The sequence below is a fragment of the Caretta caretta genome, chromosome 6 (genome assembly GCF_965140235.1).
Source record: "Caretta caretta isolate rCarCar2 chromosome 6, rCarCar1.hap1, whole genome shotgun sequence".
Lineage (NCBI taxonomy): Eukaryota > Metazoa > Chordata > Testudines > Cheloniidae > Caretta > Caretta caretta.
Window position 1 is genome coordinate 91,289,126 of NC_134211.1, and position 27,701 is coordinate 91,316,826.

The 27,701-nt window shown below is 41.9% G+C and overlaps 2 protein-coding genes across 2 annotated transcripts; one reads left to right on the plus strand and one right to left on the minus strand.

Annotated features, from left to right (window-relative positions):
* The first annotated feature begins 52 nt into the window (after window positions 1–52).
* Window positions 53–5,614, plus strand: SLIRP (SRA stem-loop interacting RNA binding protein). The gene is made up of 4 exons (XM_048852726.2): window positions 53–177; window positions 618–676; window positions 2,637–2,744; window positions 5,475–5,614. Exons 1-4 carry the CDS (start codon window positions 102–104, stop codon window positions 5,547–5,549), a joined length of 318 nt encoding a protein of 105 aa, XP_048708683.1. The 5' UTR covers window positions 53–101; the 3' UTR covers window positions 5,550–5,614.
* SNW1 (SNW domain containing 1) lies at window positions 5,546–27,340 on the minus strand. Its single transcript, XM_048852724.2, has 14 exons — window positions 27,214–27,340; window positions 25,579–25,732; window positions 23,316–23,477; window positions 15,593–15,688; window positions 15,394–15,500; window positions 14,477–14,581; window positions 14,316–14,385; window positions 12,300–12,365; window positions 10,936–11,052; window positions 10,415–10,556; window positions 9,103–9,199; window positions 7,672–7,789; window positions 6,448–6,611; window positions 5,546–6,366 (listed from the first exon to the last, which is right to left on the minus strand). Exons 1-14 carry the CDS (start codon window positions 27,225–27,227, stop codon window positions 6,168–6,170), a joined length of 1,611 nt encoding a protein of 536 aa, XP_048708681.1. The 5' UTR covers window positions 27,228–27,340; the 3' UTR covers window positions 5,546–6,167.
* Between the last annotated feature and the right edge of the window lie 361 nt (window positions 27,341–27,701).

Genomic DNA, 27,701 nt, shown 5'->3' on the forward strand with positions numbered 1-27,701 from the left:
CACACCCCACGCCCGCGGGAGCACAAGCCGACGGACGGCTCGCATCTGATTGGCTGAGCGGGAAGAGGTCAGAGGTCAGAATTCGCTCTTCTCCTTCCAAGATGGCGGCGACGCGCGCCTACCCTCGGCGAGTGTTCGAGCTCTTCGTATCCCAAGTCCCCTGGACTCTGGCCACGAGTGAGTCCGGGTGGCGGGGCGCCCTCCCCCTCCCCCTCGCCGAGCTCCCCGGACGGGTCCAGGTCTCCAGTCACCGGGCGGTGTGAGGAGCGGGCCCAATCGGGCCGCGGAGCCCCCTGTCCGCCCCGCAGAGGGGAGCAGGAGCCAGTCCCCGCCCGGCAGCAGCTGGCTCCTGTCCGGGACTCCAGCGGGACGGCCGGCTTCATTGCACAGCTCCCCCTCCCAGCCATCGTCTGCTCCAGCAGAGAGGCCAAGCTCGTGGGTAGAGCGGGACGTGTATCGCGGGGCAGCTTGCGCTGCCCTTGAGGGGTGTGTGTGTGAAGGAGGGATGGGCACGTCTCACGGTAGGGCCTTAGGCAGGCCCATTGTTTACAAAAAAATCTTATCGGGGTTGTTGGATGTCGTGGACTTCGTTGTGACTGTACGTTTTTCTCCCACAGGGGAACTCAGAAACTATTTTGCTCAGTTTGGGACTGTAAGAAAATGCATGTTGCCATTTGTGAGTATCTGCCTTTCTTTAGCTAATTGCCCCTTTATCCAAAGCAAATTAACGCTGCTATTCTTGTTATTTATCATATAATCAACAGGAGCTGGAAAGTACCTATTAGTTCATATTGTCCAACTTTCCCCACTAACTTGGGGTTGTTCCCTATGAACAAATGCTTAGTTTAGTCCCCAGTGAAACTTCCACTACTCCTCTTGAGATTTTTTTTCCATGGCTTTGTTGATATCACTGTTAAGAAGCCTTTTCTTGTATTCTGATCAAATTTTCCTTAATTCCATCTCATTATATTTCCTTGGGCCACCCTAAATAACTCATATACCTTTTGGTGGTTCCTGCTTTCAGATTGTTATAAACAGTTATAGCTAATATTTGGACAACACTTCAGAATGTTAGAAGTGGGAGTCTGGACTTTTGGTTACTATGTGTGCCTACTGATGTACTTAGTGAGCTTGGCCACATAACCTTTTGGAGCCTTACTACCCATCTTCAGAGTGGGCATTATAATGTCCTATATTCATTGAACTCCTATGTTGCAAGATGTTATACAAATGCAAAGTTATTAGGTGCCTTAGTTGGTGTTGCTTAACTGGACATACGGCATTTGACTTTTTGTGTTAAATAAGCTGAAAAGTGATTTTTTGCTGCTTCACAGTAGCCCCTTGGTAGGCAATGAAGGAGCCAAATGGGGTGGCTGTAAAAAAAAAAAAAAGAAAGTCCTTTATTCCACTTTAGCTGGGAAGATGGTTGTGGATGCTTCAGAAATATGGGAAGACACCCATTTTTAGGAAAAATGGCAGCTGGCTGATGCATGGTAGTTCATATAAACAATGCTTCTGCTTCCTCACTTCTGTCAATTGTCTTATGTCAAAATATTCTGACCAAATGGTGGTGAATAAATTCCATTCTGAAGATATAGCAGATGCATCTTTGCCATTCCTCTAATTCTCCAGGAGTTTAAAATATTTCTCTAAAGCTGTCTTAACTGGTAGGACACTGATTTCCAGTCCAGTTGTTCAAAAATGAATATTTTGACATGATAAAAGTATCTTTTCCCCTCACTGATAACCCCAATGTTAGTGAGCTACAGCTGGAAAACAAAACAAGCAATCCCCCTAAATTTCTAGTTGTGAACTGATCATTTTACCTAAGACTAGATTCAATAAGAAGTGGAGACCACTTGGGATGTGGGTGAAATTATTTGGGAATGCAGGGAATCATCTTATTTCTGAAAATAAAATTGATGTCTTTATCACCACTCTTTACGGGACACTACAAATGTCACACTGTGACAAGGCTGATTCAGCATAAGTTGGAAGTAGTGCTGCTGGTCATGATTGAAATCAGTGGCAGAACTAGCTGTAGCTCAGGCCTGAGGTACTTTGGCAGATTTGGCTATTGTAGCTAGCTTTTCTCTTCGTGGATAGCAATACATTCTTAAAAGTGGAAAGCCCATTAAAAGGAATTTAGGAAGTCACGGATTTTTTTTCCTATGCATCTTGCTTGTCTTACTATTGCAGTCAGCTTTTCTAGTATCTTAGACTACTGCTATAATCTTGTTCCCTCATTTTCCAAGGCTCAGGCTTGTGATTTAGATCAACCCCCATTTAAATGCTGCCACTTGTGGTAGACAATACGTAATGCCTTCAGTCTTGAACAAATAACCATACTGTGCTATCCAGCCTTTCAAACTGATGTTAAAAAGACAATGTTGGCTGCTGGACTCAAGTTGTGGGAGGAGAGGGGAGCAGCGTCCAGTTAAATTCAAGTTCACAAGGCAGTTGGGCTCAAGTGTTCTGGAAAGGGTATGATGGGCTCCTGAAAGAAAGTATTTAATTTTCTCTAGTGAACTAAGGATCTTTATCATGAAAAACTTTGTAAGAGGGTGCTGTAACAATGTCAGTGTAGTACTTTGTCAGTCTATTGAGCTACATTTTATTTTGTATTTGGTGGCTAGGATAAACAAACAGGATTTCATAAAGGCTTTTGCTGGGTTGGATTCTCTTCAGAAGAAGGCCTTCACAATGCATTACAGAAGGAATCCCACATCCTAGAAGGAGTCAAGGTAACAGCTTGTTTTAAATGAACGCTTTATTTTATAAAAGAAACTGAACTCTTACCTCCTTTTGAGTAGGCCAGGGGTGCTGAGGAGCATTCTGTGTGCCTCTCCCAACACAAGTTGGATGAACCATCTGAACACTACAATAGAAGTAATGTAAAATTGACAGCTGTAACACTCCCCAACCTATAATTGAGAACTTTCTCTGAAGTTATCCCAAACCTCTTTTCCAGATAGTGTGACTAAGTAGACTCTGCAGTGTCTCTTGAAAGTCAAATTTCCCTCATATTGGACTAAAAGGAAGAAAACAAATACAAGACAGCCTTGAATTCAACCCACAGCTATATAAACTTGGGGACAGTCTATATCAGTGGCCCCAGACTTTTGAGGGTTGCGGCCCCCTTACTCTGTCTGTGCCTGGTTGGGAACTGGGCTGCACCTCAGTGGAGGTGGGGGAAGAGGGGCGGAGACTGGGGCCATAGGTGGGGGTGGATCTGGGAGGAGTTGAGCTACAGCCAGGCTGTAGTGGGAGCTGGCAGCTGGGCCTGTGGCCAGGCGTGGCTCTGCTCCTGGCTTCACTCCAGCCTCAGGCCTGGGCTGGGAACAGGGCTGGGCTGGGGTCAGGCATTCGGCTGGGAGCCCTGTCTCTGTCTAACGTTCCTCAGTTTGGGGACCTTTGGTCTGTATGAACATATCACTTGGAGTCAAGTAATGAGGTAAATAGGAACAGAAATTAATATATGCAAGACCTGAACTGTAAAGGGATTTAAACTTACAACCAACACCTTAAATTGCAGTGGAGATAACATGGGAGTCAGTGTAGGCTGTAGAGCACAGGTGTCATTCATATAACCACAACTAAAAAAGCAGCTGCATTCTGCATTTCCAAGCTATTACACACTTTAATTAAACACCTGCAGCTGCCCTATGCCAGCTGACTTTGGGCTTGCAGGGGTTGGGCTACATAACTGTTTAACAGCTGTGTAGATGCTTGGACTGGAGTTCAGGCTCTGGGATAGTTTTCCCTGGCAGGGTCCTAGAACCCAAGCTCCGGTACAAGCGTTTGCAGTTAAACAGCTGTGTAGCCAGACCCCTGGTCAGTTGGCATAGGCCAGCTGCAGGTGTTTAATTGCAGTGTAGACATAGCTGAAGTAGTCTCATGTAAAGTATATTGCATGCATTCATACTGAAGGTCAAAGATCTAGATGACACTCCACATCAATCAAGGACTTTCTAGCCAAGTACAGAAGGGCTAGAAGGTGGTGGTTTGGGCCACTAAGGCTAGCTGGAAATCCAGCACCACATGAGGATTCAGTAGAAACCTTAGGTTTTGTATCAAAGGGTAGACATACTCCCTTACCTGAATTGTTCATTTCTTGTGCAATTCAGTATATCCCCTCTTATGTCCACATTGAATGTATTGGCTCAGTGCCCCAAAACTTGTATGGATAAATGCTAGAGTCAGACAACTGAGTTGTCCAGGTTTGATGCAACAGCTTTAGAGCAAAGTGTCAGAAAAGTGATGGCAGTAGAGCCCAACCGCTTGCTGTCTCCTCTAGCGGCCTCAGTCACAGGACTAACAAGACACTGGCTCCTTCAGTCAGTAATTGCCCCAAACTACTCCATCCTTTCATGGGGACTCATTTCATTACAGAAATGGACCTTCTGGCAGTATTGTCTGGACCCTTTCCCTAATATGACCATGGATGGTTGGGTAATTTATTTTTAAAAAAATCCCAATGAGAGGTGTAGTGTTCAAAGATGAGATCTTAAATGCATAGCTTGGAAAGTCTAAAACCCCCCACCAAGCTTCAGCTGATCCTGACTGCTTTCACCTGTAATAACTACCCTTACTAAAATAATAGAACTAATAAAATATCTAGAGGCTAGAACAATAAGCAGCCTAGATCTAAGGAACCAGTCAATGCAAATTATTTTAGTCTGAACTTTTTACCTGTTTTTACAACTGATTAAAAGATAGGAGTTCTTATAAATTAAATATGCATTTGACAGTATTTTCATTGTTTCCCCACAGTTGGTTTCAGTAACAGAGTTAAAAACATTAACCTGTACTACCTCGTTTTAACTCACTGAATTTCAAGTTGGTTTCCCTTTAGTGACAATTTTAGTTGACAAATATGATTTTTAGAATATTGCAAAAAATTAAGGATAAAGGGAAGTGGTAGAAGAATGTAGACTTGGAGGAGTAATTACACGTAGTTGTGGGGAGAGGACGTCAGGGATTTACTGGGTTCAAATCTTTGCAGAACAAGAAGAGTCTAGACAACAGGATAATAAACTTGGTAAAAGGGAGTTTGCTTTTCCCTTCACTGATATTGCTAAGTAGTTCAAAAGGTTAATCTGTAGGAAATGCTGAGTTGTCTCATATAAAAGCTAGTTATGAAGAGATGTCAAGCTTTTTCCTCCCTGTAGAAGCAATTTATCCCATTTAATCCTAGACAGTTACTTTCCACTAGTTTTATGTGTAGTTCTGGGGAAGCTATTAAGATTTTTCTCCTGCAGGGCAGCAGCTATTTCTAACTTTCTTGTTGGGAGTCTAGTATCTATACTTATGGCTCCTGAAAGTGCAAGTGTGACGGAATAAAAAAATACCTTTTGAGAGCATCTGTCCCAGAGTGAGATCAGTGTGGATGGAGGATATTAAGTCAGTTGTCTCCTGTTGAAGTTGAACAGAAGTTTCAATTGTGGTTTAAATAGCTGCTTTCATTATTTCAGCTCCAGGTTCGACGGCAGAAACCCAGAAGTATTCGAAGTCAATATGCAAATGAAGGAGTAGCTGACATGAGTTAGCAGCAGCTGGAGACTTTATTTCACTAACATGTAAAGAAAGTCTAAAATAAACATTACTGAGGGCAGTGTGAGTGTCTTTGACTTTAAAACAGAATCCAGCTGTTTCCCTCTGCTGCGGCTGTATTGTTTGTATTTGAACTGAGAGGGGATCAGTGAATCGTAAGAACTCTATCCTACAAGCTCCCCCAAATTCCATTTATTACAGCATAAGCAGGGGGTTAGCTATATACACAAGGAGAACTATCATATTAAGTAAAAGCCTTGCTAGTTTAAAAACAAAAAACTAAAGCTCCAGGCAAGGGTATCTTACCCTGAGATGCTGGGACAAAGTTCTTGTGAGTGCTGATAGGGCACAGGGGAATAGCATAGCTAAAGCCCTGCATAAAGATAATATGCCCCAAATGGTCCAAAACAATCTTCCCCCTCCCCTGTTCTCCATGGGTGGTTGTCCTGGTTAGAACTAAGAACCATTATGCACATCTGTTTACACTGCACAGAACTGCTAAATTGCTTCATATATGACCATCCACTGTACACTCCTGCTGATAGATTAAAAATGTTATGAGCATGGAGTCCCAGTTTATAGTCCATTCTTGGTACTCAATTAGGCCTGTCCATTCACTCCTTCCTCCTCTTCTTGCCCTCATGCTCATGTTCTTTAGGGCGGCTATTATCCGAGGGCCTCTTAGAACCACCGTGCTGTTTGGCTTCCTCCAAGAACTTGTCCAGACCAAAGGGATCTTCCTCAAACTGAACAGGTCCCTCTCTGCCCCTCTGTCTTCGGTCTGAGCCAGAAAATTCCTTATCAGGAACAAACCTGCAGCAGAAGAAAGACGATGTTCAGTCCAGATTGTTCTAAATGGCATAGGAAGAGATTGAGTTTCTCCTGTTTTCTTACCTGTTAGTCTTTATTCGAGCCTCTAAGTCATCACCATACATGTCTTTGTCCACATTTTTACTAGGTCTGTAGATGTTCTGGGCCATGTCTTTACCACTTCTCCAAGGCTGGTCGTAGACATTGTAAATTTCATCCTCTCCTCCAGCAAAGCCACTATCCATACCCTGAAAAGGAAAAGAGAATGGATAATGCACGAGGTACTAATCCAAGTAGGATATGTGAGTTTTCAAAAGCTCAGTGAGGAAACATTAAGCTGATGAATTACAGGGAGGTACAATATATAATGTCTACTGATCATGAACTCTCAGTGCTACAAACATCTGTTGTGCAAAGGACATTTCTATCCTCAAGAAACAGGAAAGAGCACCTGCATTTTAATATACAGGAATTATTTCAACCTGCCCTGCAGAGAAGCTGTTTAACATACCACACCAGTTTTAAACTGGGACTAAAGCAAGTGAAAATGCTTTTAATGTTGTAATAAAAGTAACAGCAAGCTTAAAAAAATAAAATACCCAGGGAGTCTTAGAACTGAAGTAAAGAGGAAAAGCCTGCTTTTTCAGCTTTTTGCATGTTCCTTTTCCTACAGAGTCAATTTTCCTTCTTCCTATGGGTCTTTCACAAGAAGTGAGAATAGAAAAAATGATTGTAAAGTCACTTGGCAGGAGGACAAAGGGGCACATGGAATTCTTTCAATTAACTAGACTTCACTGATAGCGTTGATTTCAAAGTCCAGTTGGGACGCGGTTAAATAAAACTTACTGCAAGTAACAATCATTTGAGAAGTATTTTCAATATGAGCAGTAAAACATGGAGTTGCAGTCTGCCAATTTCAAGTTACTATTAACTTCCTGTTCTGAATCTGTCTTTACCATATGCCTCCTTGTCTCAGTAGCACATTTCCCTTATTTCTTAATGCATTCAGTGAAAATGAAGTTCCTTCATTCCCCTGACAGAGGGCCATCATCTATTTAAGTATTTAGAGAGTATCCAATCACTTTAATATCTCTGCACTAAATGAAAGGGAATCAGAACAGCTGGCTGAAGTGGCTCCTGCTCTGTCTTGCAACATGTCTCTGTCTGCCTTCAGAGTTTTCCTCTGTACATCCAGCAGAAAGGGGTCACTTATTATCTACACTGGACTGTCCCTACAAAGGGATGAGTTGGCCCAGCATTCACCTTTTAGAAATTAAACACGAGTGTGAAGGGGTCTCATTTCTTTACCTTGCTCTGGTTGAAAAGCCTCTGGTCATACTGGACCTCATTGGATGTACGAGGGTTGGGAACACCCAGGGCAATAACTTCGCTGATATCTCTGTTCTCATTTCTCTGCAGCTTTGACCTGAGTTAAAAATGTAACAAATTTAACACTGTTAATTTGGAAGATAATCAAAATTATTAAAGTTAAGATTACAAACCATGACCTGCTGCTGGAGCAATGACTAAGACAGTGTCCATCAGAAGCTGGATTTTAACCCCAAAACTTCCCTTTTTAGGCTGAAGATTAACTTGTGGTCTCTTGGCACAGGAGACATTTTGGGGAAGTCATGTTTTAGTTGGGGGAAGGCCTTTGAGTTTGCTTTTCCACTGTTTAACATCACATCAAACTGGTTGGGGTTTAGAAACCTCTGTATCTGTTTTCAATCAGAACCAGTACAGAAGACAATCTTGGGTGGTTAATTTCAGAGCTAATCACTACAAAAATTTCAAAGTGCAAGCTCTGTGAAGTCTTTGGGAGCTTAAAAGTTGGTCTGGGCAAACACACAGGCTTAGCCTGAAGAGAGTTTAAACTTATTAAATTCAAGCAAAATGGTTCAGTTAACTGGAACCACATACCAGGAGTGAAATTCTGGCCCTACTGAAGTCAACAGCAAGTTTCCAATTGACCTTGGGTCAGAATTTCATCCCAACTGAGACTTTACATGATTCCCAGGCTCTATATCACTAAAACTTTGCTTCACAACTAAATTCCTCAGCATGCATGCAGAATTTATAAATGCCTTCAGAAAAATGGTTCTGGGTCAGGGTATATACATAAGTTTGAGAGCTCTCTGAGTTAAATAGCTTCTGATCAAGAAAACTAGATTCCAGAGGTTAAGTGCCATACTAACTACTACAAATCTTTCACTACTCACAAGTATGTCTACACTACAACTAAAAGCCCACAGCTGGTCCATCCCAGCTGACTCAGGCTGCCAGGGCTGCAGCCTGAGCACTCGGATCCTCCCACATCTCAGGGTCCTAGAGCCCGGGCACCAGCTCAAGACTAGATGTCGACACTGCAATTAAATAGCCCCTGAGCCCAAATCAGCTGGTACGGGCCAAATGCGGGTTTTTAGTGTTAGTTTCCAGGATGTGCATGTTGATCTTAAGGAACTGAGTTTCCATGAAATTACAAGCTTTGCAGACATTTTGTGGGACTTAACTTGTGTTACCTAACATCTACTCCAGGAACTTACACACACTACTGGCAATACTGATAAAGCTTTTAAAATCCTGTAACAAAGTGAGGGAAGAATCCCAGTGAAGACCTCACACAAATACAGGTCACCCAAACTTGGCTCATGGGTAGAAATTTCTTTACTGTTATTTCCACTGCCTAGGAAGGGAGTTGCATGAATACAGCAATTAGATAAGCTGCTCTTCGTGACTCACCTTTTGTCAGGGGCTGCTCTGGAAAGATTCCTGTCATGCTGTCTCTCTTTGCGCCGGTCATGTCTGATTTCGTCCCTCTCTCTAGCTTCTCCATCCTCTGTACAGACACATTTAAGATTGTTGATAACAAGACAGCTACTTGTTATTTGATAGAGTTAAACCAGTGATCACTGAAGTAACTGAAGTCAGTGTTGAGTTACAGAAAATGAAGGGCTCTACAACTTTTAAAATCAGATGTTTAACAGAAAGTGAAAAAGCAGATTTAAAAAGATCCCTTTCTAATGACATTGAAAACATTTCTCTAACACCTGGGCTTGATAAGATAGATGGAGGATGCAGTCTGTCTGAACCACGTTTTCTTGGCTTTCAGGGATTCTTTTCTCTCTGCAACGCCTGGGGATTAACACTTGGCAAATCCCATGGAAGTTAAAGGGTCCCCAATGTGCTACAGAAGAGTTATGCTTTGAAGTGTTACTAAAATTAGGTTTTAGAATCAAAGAACAAATCCTGTTATGCATGCACTTCCAGCTGTAGGGAAGAGTATCCAACAACTGAGTGGATTTATCACCAGACAGTATGTCTGCTCTTTGTAGCTGGTACCTGGATCTTTGACATAACATTTCAATCTAGAGTATACAGCTGTTCCAGTACTTGGGATTCAGTTTAGTAACTAAAAGGTCTAGTGTGCAGTGTGAACTAAAGCCTGCAGAGTTTTGTTTAAAATAAGCCCAGTTACAGGACTGCAAAAAAACCCAAAAACCTGTCTGACATCCTCTAAGACTTAAAAAAGCTCATTTATGATTTGTAATGTCAGATTTGTTCTTGGCCTGTGACTGTCTTGTCGTGGGTTGGCATAAATATGTAACTCAGTTATAGTCCTGTGAAAAGACTCAGAATGGAAATCTTGGCACACTCTTGACAATAGAAGTGAATTAGTTTGTTTTTTCCACCGCCCCAATCTCTCACTGCCCCATCCCCTCCTTTAAGTCAAGGGTTCCCTCTACAAACCCATAAAAGCTGCTCCTTGTTGTGGTCAGAGTGCATCTCTACCTTTCTGAAGAACCTTCTCTGCAACATTCACTGACATGGGAGCTTGGGGCTCAAAATCAAACTGCACTCCCACTAACTAGCTGAGTTGACTCAAGGTCACTCAAGACACGAGAAACATTTAGTGTGCTTAGCAATTACAGTTTGGGTTTAGTTAACATAGGCTCTCATATTCTTTCAACTAGTTTAAAGGGTTCGAACTAACATGAAAGCAACTTTAATATTCTGACAAGATTTCTTGCGGGGAAGGAGAGGAGGGATGTACCTTTCTCAGCATGGGTTTTGATCCCAGCTCGCCTCTCTCGGGCTTTCTGGGCCATTTCTCTGAGCTTTTCCTCATGCTTTTCCTTTTCTTTCTGTGCCATCTTTCTCTCCACCTGGGCACGCATCTCCACAGCCTCACGAGCCTGCATGAGATTAAAAACACTTGTTAATACACTGGTGGGACACGGGATGCAATGAGAGCAACAGCTACGAAGCTGCCCACTAAACAGCCTTTTTTTCCAATACGAATCAGACTGTAAACATGAAACAAAACCAGGTAGCCATATAGCCTAGCATCTAAGACTAACAAAAGAGCCACAAGCTCCCTGGAGACCAGTCCATGCTGACCTGTTGATTCAAATATCTTGATGATACAACGTATATGTCTCATGTCAGCCCAAGAGGAAGATGGAGTAGAAAGCTACAACTTCACTCAGTTGATTTTTCCCAAGGAAATAAAAATACACAGAAGAAAATAATTAAACCAACCATAACAACACTGAGATTAAACAACAGCCTGACCTTTCTGTCAGCAATGTAGAGAGCCTCAGCCAGCTTGGCAAAGTTTTCATTAATATGAACAGTCTGCAGTCCTCTGCCATCTGCAGCCAGACGCTTGTCTAATGGAATGGTGTAACCCTCGAGTGAAAACAGACAGACACTTCATCACCAGAAATAAACGTGGAATACTGAACAAGGAAATCAAAATCTTTACCCGTTGTTAATATGCTTCAGTGGACTTGCATTTCATGCATTTGCATAATTATGCTGGAGAATACAAGCCTTGTCTCCAGTCTCCTTTTTTCCACAAGGATCATCTATTTTTTCAACTAGCATCTTTACTGGGATGAGAGTGATCATCCGCAATTGATACATTTCAGCTCTTGACTTTGTGTTAAAAACTTGGGACACACTGTTTCTGGTGGTAGCCAGTTTTAAAATCTGTGTTTAAAAAGCTGATTTCTCTGAATTGTTTTTAATACATATAAAATATTAGTCACCAGGACTCTGTCCCCAGGAGACAAGGCTCCCAGTGAGGCTGGGAGATAGATAGGGTCTGCCTCCACCTCAAAAATGCAAGTCTATGAATATTGCAGGTATTTTGGGAGATATTTAAGACAGGCTTCTATGAAGTTTTTGCTTAACTGGGGTTTAAGCAGTTTTAACCTAAAACTGGAGCCTCTAAATCACTGTCAAGCACAGTTAAACAGTTGCATTTGGGTAGGAAAAAGTATCACGGCATGTTGCTTTTCCTGCCTCCTTCATTTGGAATTTCTGCACAGCAGCAACTTTGAGAGAATGGTCAGAATTGTCACTGAAATTTTATTAGTATCTCCTGCAAACACTGATCTCCTGACAGAAGTAGTGGGACCCTCTATAGTTCCTGCTGAGTGGCACAACACATACATCCCCTGCCAGGGAATAATTTAGTCAAATTGGAGATGGAAAATTCACTAGTTTTGGAAGGCATAATTGAGAACTATCTGGAGAGTCTGAGTGAGTGTAAAGAAATACACTCTGTCCTCTGATGCCAGTTTCCCCTTTTATCAGTTTAATTGACTTTCACAGAGAACCCAGAGGTTTGGTTTCAAATTCCACACTGCAATATTATGGGGATTTTATTAAATACCATTTCTTCTCTCAACACATATAATCTCTTCTATGAAGTAATACATTCCCCATCAACTCTGTGCTCCTGTCATCTTGACACTCCTAATAAATAGGAAAGAGAAAAACCGAGCTCTACAACTGTTCTCCATTCTGAAAGCAGCCAGTTTACAGAGCTCTAGAGGTTTAAAGTCAGTATTAGTCAGGCTCCAGATCATTCACAGAAGTCTCCCAGCAGGATGCAATATTAAAGGCTGAGTTTATGACAACTTAATTACCTTTGCATTTTTCCAGTTTGAAATGCATGGAGGAATTTTCCACTCTTGTTGCTCTTTCACGGTCATCTGAATTGAGAGAATGGACAAGGGATGGGGGTTGGGGGGATAAGAGAAAAGACTTTTTTTAGATTTATACCAGTAAGGAAAATTCTCCACTTCTCTCTCAAAAAGACAGCTAGGGAAGTATTGGGACAATTCAGAAAGCAAAGGTTCTTTGTAAAGAAATAGCAAGATGCCAAGTCACTGTTCCATGATGAGCTATAGCCAACATCCTGGAATCCATGATTGGACAAGAGTGTCCCTTGAGAAGGAACAGAGAAGTCACTGAGCCCTACAAAAGATGGCAACCATCAACACAACACCCAAAGTTGTATCCTGCTCTCTTCCTCTCTGGACTGGCCATCTAAAGGAAGGGTGGTAAAAGACTACACCAGTTGAGCCAACCATGCTACAACTAAGAGAGAAGAGACCAACCCTCTTCCTCACATGCGAATGTGCTCAAATTACATGTCATCATCGTCAAAGACAACAGTTAATATCAGTTTAGATCCAAACTAAGACCAAATCATGCGAGCTAAAGGTTTTGGGAAGGTGTGAAAATCCTTCTCTAAAGCAATTTGAGGATGCTCAAATCGTTCCAATGCTCACTAGTTTGCGTGTGGATGTATGCGTGTCTCTCTTTATGAATTACAAACTGTTCTCCAAAGTGGACGCTAAACCTCTAAGTGAGTTACTGAAACAGTAAAAGATATCTGGGTTAAACCAGTATTGTTCTAAAGCTCTTATAAGTCTGGGATTTTATAAATCATTCTGTGCCTGTGCCAGACTGCCAGAAAGATGCAGGCATTGTGTTAAAGTGGGGAGGGGAATATATTAAACAAACCAAGCTTCAGAAAAGTTTCGAACAGTGATGGTTAATGGGAGAAAAAGCCAAAAAGGATGCTATGGGAAATTATTTTAAGAGCTATATTTCCCTAAAACTGAGACAGGCAATAGCCTTTGCCTCTTAGCAGACACTGAATTAAACTGTTCAAGTCAAAATGCATGATACCTTGCAAAGGGGGAACTCCAGGTGACCTGGCTGGAGGGCTGAGTCAAGATTTTTTTTTTTTTTTTTTGGGGGGTGGGGGGGAGAATAGCTTAGTGGTTTGTGCATTGGCCTGCTAAAGCCAGGGTTGTGAGTTCAATCCTTGAGGGGGCCATTTAGGGATCTGGGGCAAAAATTGGGGATTGGTCCTGCTTTGAGCAGGGGGTTGGACTATATAACCTCCTGAGGTCCCTTCCAACCGTGATATTCTATGATAAGGAATATCTCCCCTTAACCTTCCTGTAAAAATTTAAGACGACTGTTTTCCATAACTTGCTCATAATTAAATTACTAAATGTAGTAATTGACTAGCCAGATAAATTGAACCATTGACTTGTACCCTCAATTTGACCATTGTATTATACCTTTATATAAACTATAAGTTAGCTGGTGACATTTCACTTGAACTTATTTGTTACTGCTTGCTTAATCTTTTAATAAATTTATAAGAGATGAATTGAACTGGGTTATTTCTCAAAACTTCAGCGTAGATTAAGTAACCTGCATATGAAAAAGGTAATATCATTAATCATTCCTGAGCCCATATTTATTTTAATTACTTAAAATAATGCCCTGTTATTCCTACACACTGCAAGAAACAAACACAGGCTGGTCAAAGAGGAGTATGGATATGCTAAATCTAGAGCCTCACCCAACCCTCCAAGCTGCAGAGAGTCACAGCAATGTGAGCCTTTGTAAAACAAGTGGGGAATTTAAATCAACCTCTGTGAAGGTATATAGGAAAATACACCTTCAACACTGCCCAGACACAGAATTTTACATTTCACACTAAATTACTCACCTAGCAACACACCTTAAGGCAGAGGAAAGGAGAAAAAGCACCACAGGTAGCAGCTAGATATCAACAGAGTGGGGTTTGAGAACACATGCTAGAAGCCAGACCAGAAAATAGCAGCTACATTCAATACCTTTCTGCTGGGGGAGTGCATTACAGGAGCAGGAGGAGAAGGTGGCCCACGAGGAATTTTCTTGTTAATCCTGAAGGATAAAGGATAATGTGATCAGTAGGCAGTCAGGAAATGTGCTTATCAAAATCCTCTACTTGCTATGAAAAATTCCAGGTACTCACTTGAATCTTGGAGGTTCCATGGGGTCCTTCTGCATCTCCACCATTCGAATAACCCTCTGTTTTGCTCCAGAGTTGAAGGCCACACCCTGCTGAGATGGTGTGTATCTGAAGAAAGCAGTTGAGATACATTCAGTTCTCTATACACTGCCAGCCTCATCCTTCCTCATTTAACTGCTCTGCATTTCAGTTTTGTTCACACCAATTTTTTAAAATGCTCTTCAACACCAGAATGCACAGATGTAACTAGATATTCATTTAGCATTTGAACTGCCCCTTTTCAGGCTATAGTGGTATAGTGTCCTGTTTCTGCAACAGGACAGAGTGTAACATTTAAGTTACAAACTAGAAGGATGAGAAGAGTCTTATCTAGTCAGATGCCATAGTACATACTCATAGACATTGTTGGACTACTCACTGGCTGTGACCCAAAAAAGTCCTTAATATACTTGCAGAAGTATGCTCTGAAGTGACCCAAACCCTGGTTTGGAAGTTTCTTGTGGCTGCAGCTGAGATTCCTTCTAAATAAAGACTATTCTTCTAGTTCAGAATTGCTTTAGAGTTGGTCACACTTAGTAAAGGGAGAGCCTGGTTATAAAGACCTTATTTTGAATGGAAACACACACATCATGGTCAGTTTCCCTAGCACACTGTGCCCTCTGTAATGCGACTAATATTACATTCCATTAAAAAGCAATAACCTCTTAAAATGTTTTAACTTCTGGTGTGAAGACAATTAACATGGTTCAAAATAACTCATCATTAATAACGAAGTCTACATTTCTTGAATTAGTTTCATACTGCAGCCTCCTGCAAAGGAGTAAGCTTAAAAAAAAGAGGAGCCTCCTCCTAAAAATCAAGGCATGCTCTCACTAATCAATTCTACACAAAAGGGTTATATACTCTAACTCAGTCCATACCGGATGTACTGAGCTGGAGCTAGTTTGTCGGCTGCTCGGACTGGCATGGCTGCTGCAACTTTCTGGGAGACCGATTTCTCCAGGGCTGCTCTTGTTTTTTCAGTTAGCTGTAATCAGGAAAATAATGTTGAGTGCCATAACAAAGATGCAAAAAATAGAATGCAGCTCTAATAGCTATATGCATCAATGCATACAGTACCTCTTTCACTGCTTCCTCATCAGGTCTTTGCAGGTCGGGGTCATCCACATTCATAACCTCTTTAGGTACCAGATCTGTATATTTGCTGTAAATTACCTGAAACACATTATAATTGATCAGTGCTGTGAAACAGGAATAGATAGAAATGCACCATTCCTCAAGGTGATATTTCAGAAGATAGATTATCCTTCGATAGTATTTAGTATTTATATAGCAATCATTCAGCTTCCAGGTGCACCATAGTAATCAGGATTTCTCAAAAAACAAATAAAATAGGGAAGTAGTATCACCCCCATTTTACAAATGGAAAAACTTGAGGCAAAGAAGTGACTTGCCCTAAGTCACATAGCAAACTGCCATTAGAGCTGGGATTAGAATTAATGAATTCATGGCTCCCAGTCCCATGCTCTGACCATCAATTTCCTTTTTTTTGGGATCCCTCAGCAAAGCTAGAAAACCCTGATTTATATATAAATTTTCACGAAGAAGGGAAACTTAACTCAAACGGCTATCCTGCTTTTATACCTTACACCATCATCTTCCCTACCTCCTTGAAATTGTTAAATATTTGACAGATTTCATGTTTTTCCCAGCATGAATAATTCAGTCCTCCCACACACAATTATTAAATCTTAAGCCCCAGTAAGAATAATATAGGGAAGGAGTGTTACTGAAAGGTTCATACAGGGGGAAAAAAACAAAAACAAAAAAACATTGCACCTAGAATTAGGATTTTACATCTGCCTCAATAAGAAATATCAGAAAATCCTGGCTCAAAGGGTTAAAATCTCTCAATAGCTATTCTTGCAAGTAGAAAGATGGAATAAACTGCTCCTAATAGCGTATGCCTAACTATAAAACTGACCTGTAGCCTCAGTGCTAAATAAGCAGTAAATGGCTCGTGTGTGCTACTTATCCACATCTCCAAAATTAATAATCCCTTAAATGAGCAATACTATTCCAGCATCTCACAAAGCCAAGTGAAGGACATCTGAAGAACAGTATTCCTCTTTGGTAATTAACCATAAAACCCAAGAGCCTCACTGCATGAAGAACCAAGCACATCGAAGGAGCTCAGAATATTCTCAGAGACAAGAGAAGGCTACAGGAGTTATCTCAAAATTACAATATACCTCTGTCAGGTGATTGGAGCACAAATGAGCTTTGTGAACTAAATCCACAACTCATTACCCACTAAACAGACATTGTACTTGTGTGCAAAGTGACAGCAAAGTGGATGCAACGGGGAGATCAGTCTGACATTAGTGGCGATAAACAATATTCCCACCTCCTTCAAAAACAAAAAAAAGTACAAGTATCTTATAAATTTTAATTGGACCACTTTTTTGATTATGAGGATGAAGGAAAGTCAAGTAAGAGATTCATTGCTATTGGGTTTTAGCATTTCCATTTTGAAATTACTCCAATGTGGAGTGATCAGTCAGAAATCAACTTATTGGTCCCACTGAAAGATTCCTTCTGCAGGTTGGGGCAGTCTTAACAGGCAGAGACTAAATGTTTATGTGCTATGGTGCTATCGGAAGAGACTGCTCTCTGCTCTTCCTATATCTGAAAGCACTTCACCTAGCAGTAGAATCTGATCACACATGCTTAGGGCTTGTCTACACTTACATTTTATAGCGCTCTAACTTGCTGGCTCAGGGTGTGAAAAATCACCCCCCCGGAACGGAGCAAGTCTGAGCGCTTTAAAGCGCTAGTGTAGACAGGCTCTGAGCTAATCCCCTCATAGAGGTGGATTACCAGGAGCACTGGGAGAGCTCTCTCCCAGCACTCATGCCCAACCACACTCGCACTTCAAAGCCCTGTCGCGGGAGCGTTCCCACGACAGCGCTTTGAAGTTTCGAGTGTAGCCATGCCCTTAGAATCCCATAAGACCAGGCTTATATGGAGAACTTTCTTGCCTGAAACTTGTCACATTGCAACTGTTTAAATATTTTTTCAACAATATGTTTGATTCTGTATATTCAAAGTGGCTCTATACAGAGCTTTACCAACTACATATGTAAAGTAAGGATCACTTGCCTGCCACTGAAATGCAGCCATCTACAGGATGGAATGTGGTAACCCCAACACTACAAAACAGATTTTTCCATTTTGTTCTGTGACATAAGTGACTAACTTCAAAAATCTTCCCTGTACCTCAACTGGAGAAGGCACCATCTATTTATCCAAATTGGTATTCAGGTCACTCCACAAAGACCCAGGATTAACCCTACTTCTCAAGAAAAGCTCTATCAAAAGAGGTGGATACTACTCTGATATGAGTAATGAACTATTTCACAAATTATTAGGTCTATTCTATTCTATTCATGTTTTCACACCATAGCCATCACTGCGATATCTGAGTTCTTTTATCAACATGACTAGCATTGCTGACAAGTGGTTCTCTCTCTCTCTCCCCCACCCCCACTCCCTCAGGAGACAACTATACGTGGCTTTATTTTAAATGTATGTTGTGTTATGTGTTTCCACTAGTGAAAGCAAGAATTAAGAAGAGCGTCTTCTACTTCAAATGGAAGATGGTGAGGTTTGCAGTTGTTCTTACATCATATGGGAGTTTGTTCTAGTGTTGGCCCAGCCCTCAAGAAAGCTCCATCTCCTGCAGACTAACTTTATCCTTGCAGTAGACAGTTCCACTGGGTCCAAGGAGTGCAGTTGCCAAATGCGGTCCTTGTCTTGGAGTTTTAAGTATCCTAGGCCCTGATCGTTAAGTGTCGTAAAGAAAAAGACCAAGACCTTGAATGTGATGCAATATTCTAGGGAGCCAGTTTAGTAAGTAGAAGATGGGCTTGCTATGCTCATAGTCGCCAATGTTGAGGAGACGCATCACTGCATTTTATACTAGTGGTAGTTTCTTGAGGTCTGACAGTTTGAGCTACAATAGTGCAATCTACTTGGGCATTAATCAGGAAATAAAATCCAGGCTATGTCATCATCTGCCAAGACAGTCTCCTAGCCAGCTGAAGAATGCAGAGGAGTTACTCACAGATGCTGCTGTGTGGGAATTTAGCATCAGAGAGGTATGCAGGAACATTCTTGAGCTACAGAATTTGACCAGTTCAGGTCCGCTAAGGGAGACTGCAGCATGGTTGCAAACTTCTCAAAATGCTTTCTTCTCTATATCAGCATGACCTTCTTTTTGAGGTAGAACTTCAACTAACTGTTCTTCATCTATGAGCTGATTTTTGTCAAGCACTGGGCTAACTTAGAATCATAGAATATCAGGGTTGGAAGAGACCTCAGGAGGTCATGTAGTCCAACCCCCTGCTCAAAGCAGGACCAATCCGCAGTTTTTGCCCCAGATCCCTAAATGGCCCCCTCAAGGATTGAACTCACAACCCTGGATTTAGCAGGCTAATGCTCAAACCACTGAGCTATCCCTCCCCCCCTCCTTAGCAATAGCGGTGTGGTTATATGTTGTGACGGATAGACAGAGCCATCTCATTTGCTCCCTTGCTACAAGGCACGCAGAAGAGAAGCATGCAAGTTCTGTAAAAATAGCCTTTGAGAAGCAATGTCAGTGAAAGGCAGCTAAGTAGTATCACCTCCAACTCCACATACTATCACCAGCTCCTCCACGCAGAGCCACTCTACTAGAAAGAGGCTAATTCTGCCATTGTAAGGGTGGACTTTGGGGACAGCTGCCCTATAATGCAAGTTCCCCTAATATGGAAGCATAACATTAGCCTCAACAAGACACGTAAATCAGTGATGTTCCAAGAAGCATTAATTTATGCTGTGTGCCATCTGAATTCCATCACAAACCACACGGGCAGAGTTGGTATTGGAATAAGCTCTGGCAATACAGGAGCCAGGTGTGCTATTATGGATATCTGGTTTAGGATCCACAAAGTCAGGTCTGGATTTATCTGTAGATGCCTGGCTAGTATCGATTTATCAGGCTGCTTCTGCCATCCTCAAGAAGCAGAGGTGATATATCAGATCTTCAAGTACCCTCAAGCCCAGAGTTTTTCCATGAAAGTTCCTTGTACTAGGTATTTTTTATATGGAAAGGAAACATAAGAGGCAAATAGCGGAAGTGATGGAAGTTGCTGGTAAGCCACCTAGATACAAGGGTTGTAGTGATAAACCTGTTTGGCGGCAGCAGTCTTCTTTACAGAAAGACCAACTATTTAATTCAAATTTGAGACAATTCATAGGCTGTAGAGAAAGCAAAATAACCTATGTTCCTAGCCCAGACAAATAAGGAGCTCATGAAGCGATCCCAGTTAGATCCAGAACACCTGGTGGGCCAATTTATAAATATCTGTTCTTCTTCAGCCATAGGTACTGAGATCTGAAGAATATCTGAATTATATGTATAGTCCAGGCTATTAAAGATTCTATAGTCAATCTCATTCATAGTGTATAATCACAAAAGTTAGATCTGTAAAATCCACTTGAGGTCACCCAATTCACAGCAGGCCAATAAAGAATCATTCCACATACCATACTTGCTAATGCTCTCTCATCTCCTTTAAAACATCTAGCAATGAGGCTTGTCACTTCCATAGTAGACTATTCCATGATGTTCATTTTCCTGAGACAGAATCTAAGTTTTCCTTTTCTTTATTTCACCTCTTAGTCCTAGTTATGTTCCACTATACCACCATAAATAATTCCTCTCTTCCCTAAGTGTTTACATTCAAATATCTGTAGGTGGAGTCAGCATGGTCCAGGATTCAGAGCACAGGACTGGGATCCAGGAATTTCTGCATTCTAATCCTGGCTCGGCCACTAACACACTGCCTAGCCTCAGGCAAGTTACTTACCCAATCTCTAGCTCCATATACTCACTTTTTAGCTAGGAACAACACTTACCTTCCTCATTGGAGGCTATGTGGATAAAGTTAAAGTTGGCACAAATCTTTGAAGATTTAAAGTGTTTAGTATTTTCCCCTTGCCCCCACTAGTTACTGCTTAGCCATGCTACACACTGTTGTATTATAAATCTCTAGCCCTATTAGTAGCTACATTCCAATTCTTGTGGCATCCCAGTGGAAGTCTTGTTCACAACTCAACATACTGCCATTGCCATTATGTACTTTTATTCCTTCGAATTACTTTCAGTCCACATGAGAGTTCAGAGCAAAACTGATTTTAGCCCATGTTTCAAATATGCTGTAGTAGGGTGATGTCATGAAGATACACAATACATGGCATTTATTCAACATACATAATTGATTGGGTTTTCAATTTAAATGATTGTAACAGTTTGTCTGAGGCATCATACTTTGAGTTGCATAATAAACTTCAGATAAGTGTAAGAGTAAAAAAAAAATAAAAAAAAATCTAATTTGAGTTTTTAAAAAGTTAATGATTTTTAACCTTCCTAGTGTTCTGATTAAGGAAATTTTCACTCCTGAAAGACTGAGTCACTGTCACATTTATTGGGCACTTGATACTTTTTACAGGAATGAGTACTGTTCAAAACCCCAAGGTAGATGGGGAAGGGGTGTAGCTTTCTAAAAGTAAGTGCTCCTCCTAGTGCTCAAATTTTCATAAAAAGCTCCACCAATCCAGGAAGAATCTTGAGTTCCTGAACAATTATCCAGATCAACATCTCAATGATTCTAAATTAAAAAGCCCCCTGTGTTCAGTTCTTTCTTTTCAGATTTCCTTTAGGTTACTCTAGAGAGGGATGAGTAATAGTTACCATGGCAAGGAAATGGTCAAACATCTGGTCTAGTCAAACCTCACTAATTCTCCTATTCCCACACCTGTTTAAGGAAAATAAAAGTTTTGATGTAGTCTATGATCCAATCCACCCTCTCTGAAATACGGGCTCCTGACAATGAGCTTGGGAGTTTGCATAAATGATCTTCTAAATGTCAATTGGGATACCACAATACCCAATTTAGCCATTTCCTTTTAGGAATCACTACTACAGATACAGGAGCCAAATCTGTCCCCATTGAAGTCAATGGTAGTTTTGTCACTGACTTCAGTGGGAGCAGGTCTGGGCCCAGAGAGTCTTACAGTATGGCAATTTTAAGTCAGCAACACTGCCAACCCCATATTGCAATGCAATGGAAGTTGCAATAACAAAATAAAACTCCAATGCAAAAGGGTTAAAACATGAAGACTAGTAAAAAAAAAAAAAAAAAAGTCAATGTTACTGTGACACTGGATTACCAGATGCCAATTCATGCCAAGGCCCCAAGCCTCACTGAACATTTACAAATGCATAGCTGGAAACCACTCTTGGTTACTTGTGCATTAACTTAACATCTAATATTTATTTTGCTGTGTTTAGTGTTTTATAAAATGCTTGAAGCATGCTGCATGTATTGTTCTCAAGCAGCTATACCCCATGTTATAAAGTGATACCAAGCATTTGCATTGTAAACCTCTATGTAACTCAACAAACCAGGAAAAAGACTTGTGCAATATATTTGTTGTACGTGTTGATGGTCTCTAACAAGATGTTAAATCCTGTTCATTAAAGGCAAATGAGCTATTGTATAATATCAAGGATCAAATACTCTGTTAAGTGCATTCCTCCTCCTCTTCCCCCCTCCCCTCATGACGAAGGGACTTCTGTGGGAACTCTGGCTATCAGCTTGATTTCTAAGGGAAGAATATATAAAAATGCCTCACAAGGAAAAATGATCATCTCTTTGCGGTTTGAACTCTCACAGGGCCAGAGACACCAAAATGAAGCAAGAGATCCACTAGGGTTATCCCTGGGTTTTCCTTGAAAGATATTTTGAATTGAAAGATCACTACAACTCTGTCACTCTTAGGATTTAGTTTGCAACTCATTTGTGTTATATGCTTGCTTGCTTTAACCTGTAAATAACTCTTACTTCTTTTTCCAAGTTAATAAACCTTTAGTTAGTTTATTACAGAATTGGCTACAGGCATTGTCGTTGGTGAGAGATACAGAATACAAACTGATCTGGGGTAAGTGACTGGTCTCAACCTGAATATTTTGTGATTTTGATGTAAGTGACCATTTATCACTAACTCCAGCTTGCCTGGGTAGCAAAATAGACTGGAGAGCCTGAGGAGACTGTCTGTGACTCACAGAAAGACTATATAGTGTTGCAGGAGTTCACATTTGTTACTGGGCTGGTGAAATCTAATTACAGAACATTCCACCAGTTTGGGGTGTCTGTCCTATTTTTGACAATCTGGCCTGAGGTAGGTACTTATGGTCACGAGTCATTCCAGATAGCATGACAGTTACAATAAAAGCACATAAGGGTCCATTTTTCTGGAAGTTGTGTTTGTGCTATTTTACTGCCTGCCTTTCATAGCCAGAAAGAAAACCCCTAATTTGATCCTGAATTACAGAAGTCTGACTGAAGGCTGCCTCTGATAAGCCGACCCGCATGTTCTTTAGAACGCCCCATGATGGCCACCAAACTCCAGTAGAATACTAGCCATCAATAGACAACATTTGAGTAGGCACTTTCACCCACATTATCTAACCTCTGTAAGATCACAAAGTTATTATCACAGTTACAAAATAGAAAGACTCAAGTAGCTCTGGGCCACCATATCCTCCCAATCGTGCCACTCACAGCTGACTGATGTTACCTCACCTCCTAAACTTTTAACAAAACATGTCAATGCTTAAAAGCGACCATCTAGATTTCTAATGTCAAAATGGTGACAGTTGGTTAGAACAAACATGTTTAACCCAATTTGTTTAAGGCTGCCAAACACATGCACTCCTATTGTAAGAATGTATTACCTTGTCCTTTGACTGTCCCTGTCGAGCGATAGCGTCGTATTTTATTTTTCCTTCTGCATCCACTTGAACGGCCAAAGCATTGGACATTTTCTTCTTTCGGCCCATATCCAAAGGGTACTGGGCCAGATGGATTTCTGGGAAAGCACCTCCATCTCCAAAATCCTGCACAGAAAGGAAAGAGAAGTGAGCAATAAATGAAACATGTGGCATGAAACAAAGCACGAGATTTGCCAGTATTTTTCAGCAAGGAATGGGAGCAGGGAGTGCTTTGGTTCCAGCACAATGGCCTTGTTCCCACAGTGCAACAACCAGACTGTACCACAGTATATTCTTTCAGTGGGCAGCAGAATTCAGAATTCTTAAAATAGAAGACAGATGCATTCATTTTCCTTCGGGCAATGTCCAGAATTATTTGCTGCACCAAACAAGGGCTCCTATCCCAGACTGGAATATGTCAGGCACTACTGCAATGCCGATAATAATCACAGAATTAGATTCATACATGAATCAAGGCGGTTGAACTTTAAGTATTTTACTATTACAATACAGCAACTGCAAACTACTAATGTTACAAGAGTGACAGTTTTATGCTGCTAAACTATATTTGGTATTTGTCACTTTCCACAGCACAATTAGCAGTGGACTAGCAGCTAATTTTGTTGCTTTAATGATGAAACATTCTTTTCACAAAACCTGTAGCTCACACATTCAAAATGGTAGGTATGCTAGACTCCAACACACTGGCACTTGGGTAGGAATTCCAGGCCCCTGTGCTTCAAGAGTGCTTACCTGCCCTTTCACTCAGTATTTAATGAGCTGAAGGAGATAGGCCTCTCAAACCAGGCCATTCTGAATCTATAACAGTTGAGCTACATCTAGGATTAGTGCTCCATGCATTCTAAGAACAATCTGAGATGATTTACCAAGGTTCTTTCAAGTGTCACATTACAAGACCCCAGTTACAGAATTAAATAGTCTTCATACCCTAACCAGACCAAAAGATAGTCACTGGTCAGTAAACCCAAATGAGATTCCTTTTCATAGTACTCTTGGTATGTTAGAGACTGATTTTTAAACTTCGTTTTTATTCTCTGGACCAAGATCATGCTTGGAACAGTTTACTGCTGTTAAAGACATTTGTACTGATCTATCAACTGGACAGATACTTGTAACAGTCCTTCCCACATACTTATCAATTCATGTACAGCTGGTGTTTGGAAGTGAGGCTGGATGCTATTTGAAAGCCATGACACCCAATTTTAAAAAAACATTATGTACTGATTTCTAGCTTTAGCAGTTTGAGGCAGTGACTACTAAAATATTAATTTTGCTAATTAAAATGCAGAAGAATTAATGAAAATGTGGAATTTTAAGATCTGATATCTCATCAGACATTAAAACTAAAAAAAATGTTGTATATTAGTGGAAAGCAGCAATTGCTGTATAAGAAATCCTTTTCTAGTCCTGATGTTTTGCAAGGTATTAACACTTCAGTAGAGTCACTGGTCCCTTGTCCCAGAAGTGTTGTTGTTGTTAACACTGGTTTAGGACTAACCACACCAAGTCTCAGATCTCATGCCAAATGTCATTTTAAATCACTGCAAGGAATTTCTGGGTCAAAATACAAAGTGTCTTGGTGCAATTTCTCAAAAACCCCTGTTCACACTCCCAACTTGTCAGCATTTGCAGTTGAAATGAGATTAACCAAGTTCAGGGTCAAGACAAAGAACATGCATCATTATCTCAGGTTGTTTTTGGCAGTTATATATTTAACACTGAATGTTTGACAAATGCCAATGCTTTACAGGAGAGTAAGATAATCTGTTACTTATGAAAACATTGTAACCATGAGTTTGTTCTCCAATGCAACTCTTTTTAGCTGTCTAACTGTAATTATGCATGGAGAACTTTAATCTGAACTGTGTGTTTAACAAATCAGGAAAATGAAAATAGGCATGTGTTCAGAAGGCCATGATCTCAAGGGCTGCTTGCTTTCACTTTACAATATTATCCACAGGGAAGGTAATGTACAATATAGCTAGAAAGTTTCTGTGGTAAGTAGTAATACTGTAAAACAAAAACAAACCCAGAATATTTCCACTGGGATTGGTGGACATAACCAGTCAATTTCTCATATGGTGGGGTGCTACACAATTTTCTGTGCTATATTCAAGTGCTCAGATTTAATCTACCCTTTTTAAAATAAAAAATATATATAAAAGAAAATGAGAGCTATCACCAGAGCATGAATTCAAATATTTACTTCTAGCATTCGTGGTATCCATCCTTTCCGATAACCGTACGGGGGAGGTTCCCTGCGTGATGACACCAGTGCAGTCTGTCTTGACCTCTGAGATCTTGCCCTTTCTTCTAATTCTAGCTGGTCCTGAGACAGCTGAGTTGGGGCTGGTAAAAAACTGCACAAACAAAAAGAGAAGGATGTTAACTTTGACAGCCTCACCCACTCAACACAACTGAGATCAAATGCAATATTTGAGTCTGTTGTGAGAGTATTCCAAGGGACTGTTAATCTTTGCCACTGATCTGTATTGGATCTGAAATAATTTATAACATTTAACAGTTGAGTGCAGGACTTTTCAACTGGGCCACAGCTACTACAGAGTTGAAATATTGAAGGTGGCACTCTTTCTCCACCTCTCTAGACTTGACATAATTAATTAATACATATTTCCAACCCCTGTTTGAACCAAAGCCGGGCAGGAGCCATGTCTGCCTTTTCTTTAGCAACAGAGTAGTAGAAATCTTACAGAACATAACACAGATCTTTCCATGTAAGTATGTTTTCGACCATTCTGTCGAAGTGAATAAGAAAAGATCCTCCAATTCTTAATGACTCCCTTATGTAAATGGCCACAAATAGACACGATATACCTCATTCTCACTAAGATTTGGACAAAGTACCCAAGCTATACAAGACGTTTCCTTTCTCTGGAGCACCTCTTGTTCCCATTGGCTAAGAACAAAGGACTCAGCTAAAATTCCGAACTTTTAGCTTCCCACATTTCAGCTCATCCTGCACCCCCATCTGAGTACCACGCTGCCCGTCTTTACATGTCCTTAAGGAAACGTCTGGCTGCCAAAAGGTTTATATGTCAGAGTAAACACAAAGAGAGATATGCCTTAAGCTAGACAGAGAAATGACACTGATCTTTCAACTTCTCTCAGTAGACTGCCTTAGGACCTCGATGGAGCTGTGCACACGATGGGATCTATCATCCCAGCTCATATCCCGAGCGTTATGTGCAACCCCAGTGCACAGGGATGTCCCAGACGCCGCTGCATCAGACCCCAGACTCCCTGTGCCCCGGTCTCCACGCAAGAGTGGCTGTGTACCCCCCTGGAGAAGGCATCGCACCCGAGGGATCCGCTGTTCCCACACGGGGGGGGGGTGGGGGGTGAGGAGGGGAAATTAACCCTTTCAGCTCCAGAGAGCTCGCTGCACACCCTGGAGAAACGTTCCCGTCCCCGACTCCCTGTACGGGCCCCCAGTTGTACAGCCCCGAAGGGTGGCCGGCGACCTCCCCCCCCGGGGTGCACGCTGCCTCCCGCAGCGCCTTCTACCCTGGCCCAGCCCCAGCGCTCAGCCGAGGGCCGAACCGGGAGGCAGGCCGGTGGGCGGTGTCCGGTCCCCACGCCCCGACCCGTCTCTCCGGCCCTGTCCCCGTGGCGGCAGGGCCCGCGGCTCGGCGTTCGGGAAAGGCCCCGGCTCGGTGCGGCCTACGCGCCGCCAGCGCAGTTTGTCCCTCGGCGGGGACGGGAGCCACCTCGCACCCGGGAGAGGGCCCTCCAGGACCCGGACCCTGCGGGCGTGTAAGGGCACTGGACCGTGAGCAGGGCGGAGGGAATCCGACCCCAAGCGGAGACCAGCCCCACCAACCTGGTGAGCGCCATCTTCCTCTTCTCGCTCGGATCGGGCCTCAGGGGCCCTGGCCAGCAGCCGCACGAAGGGAGATCGCAAGTGCGCAAGCGCGGACATCAAAAGTATCTGGGAGTTGTAGTCTCTCTCTCATCTTTTCTCAGCGGGAAGGTCACATGCTACACTACGCAGGCGTATGACCGAAATGTCTCATGGGAGTTATAGTCTTCCTCACAAGCCTGCCTCTAGACTAGATGACGCAATACATGTTTCTAATGCACGCGCGCATGTTGAACGATGGTGGGAGTTGTAGTCTCCCTCTTCTCCAGGCCCTCTTGCCTTGCGGGGCTGGGAGGTGTCTGTTCGAAAGGAGTCTGATCATTGATTAGGGAACTGACTTTTATGCTGACGCTCATAGCTGCTGAAGCTGCGATGGGAATTGCTGCCTTTTCATGCTTGCAGACCCTGTGCAAACACACTTACCGAGCACAGTTGTGGGGTTTTAACTT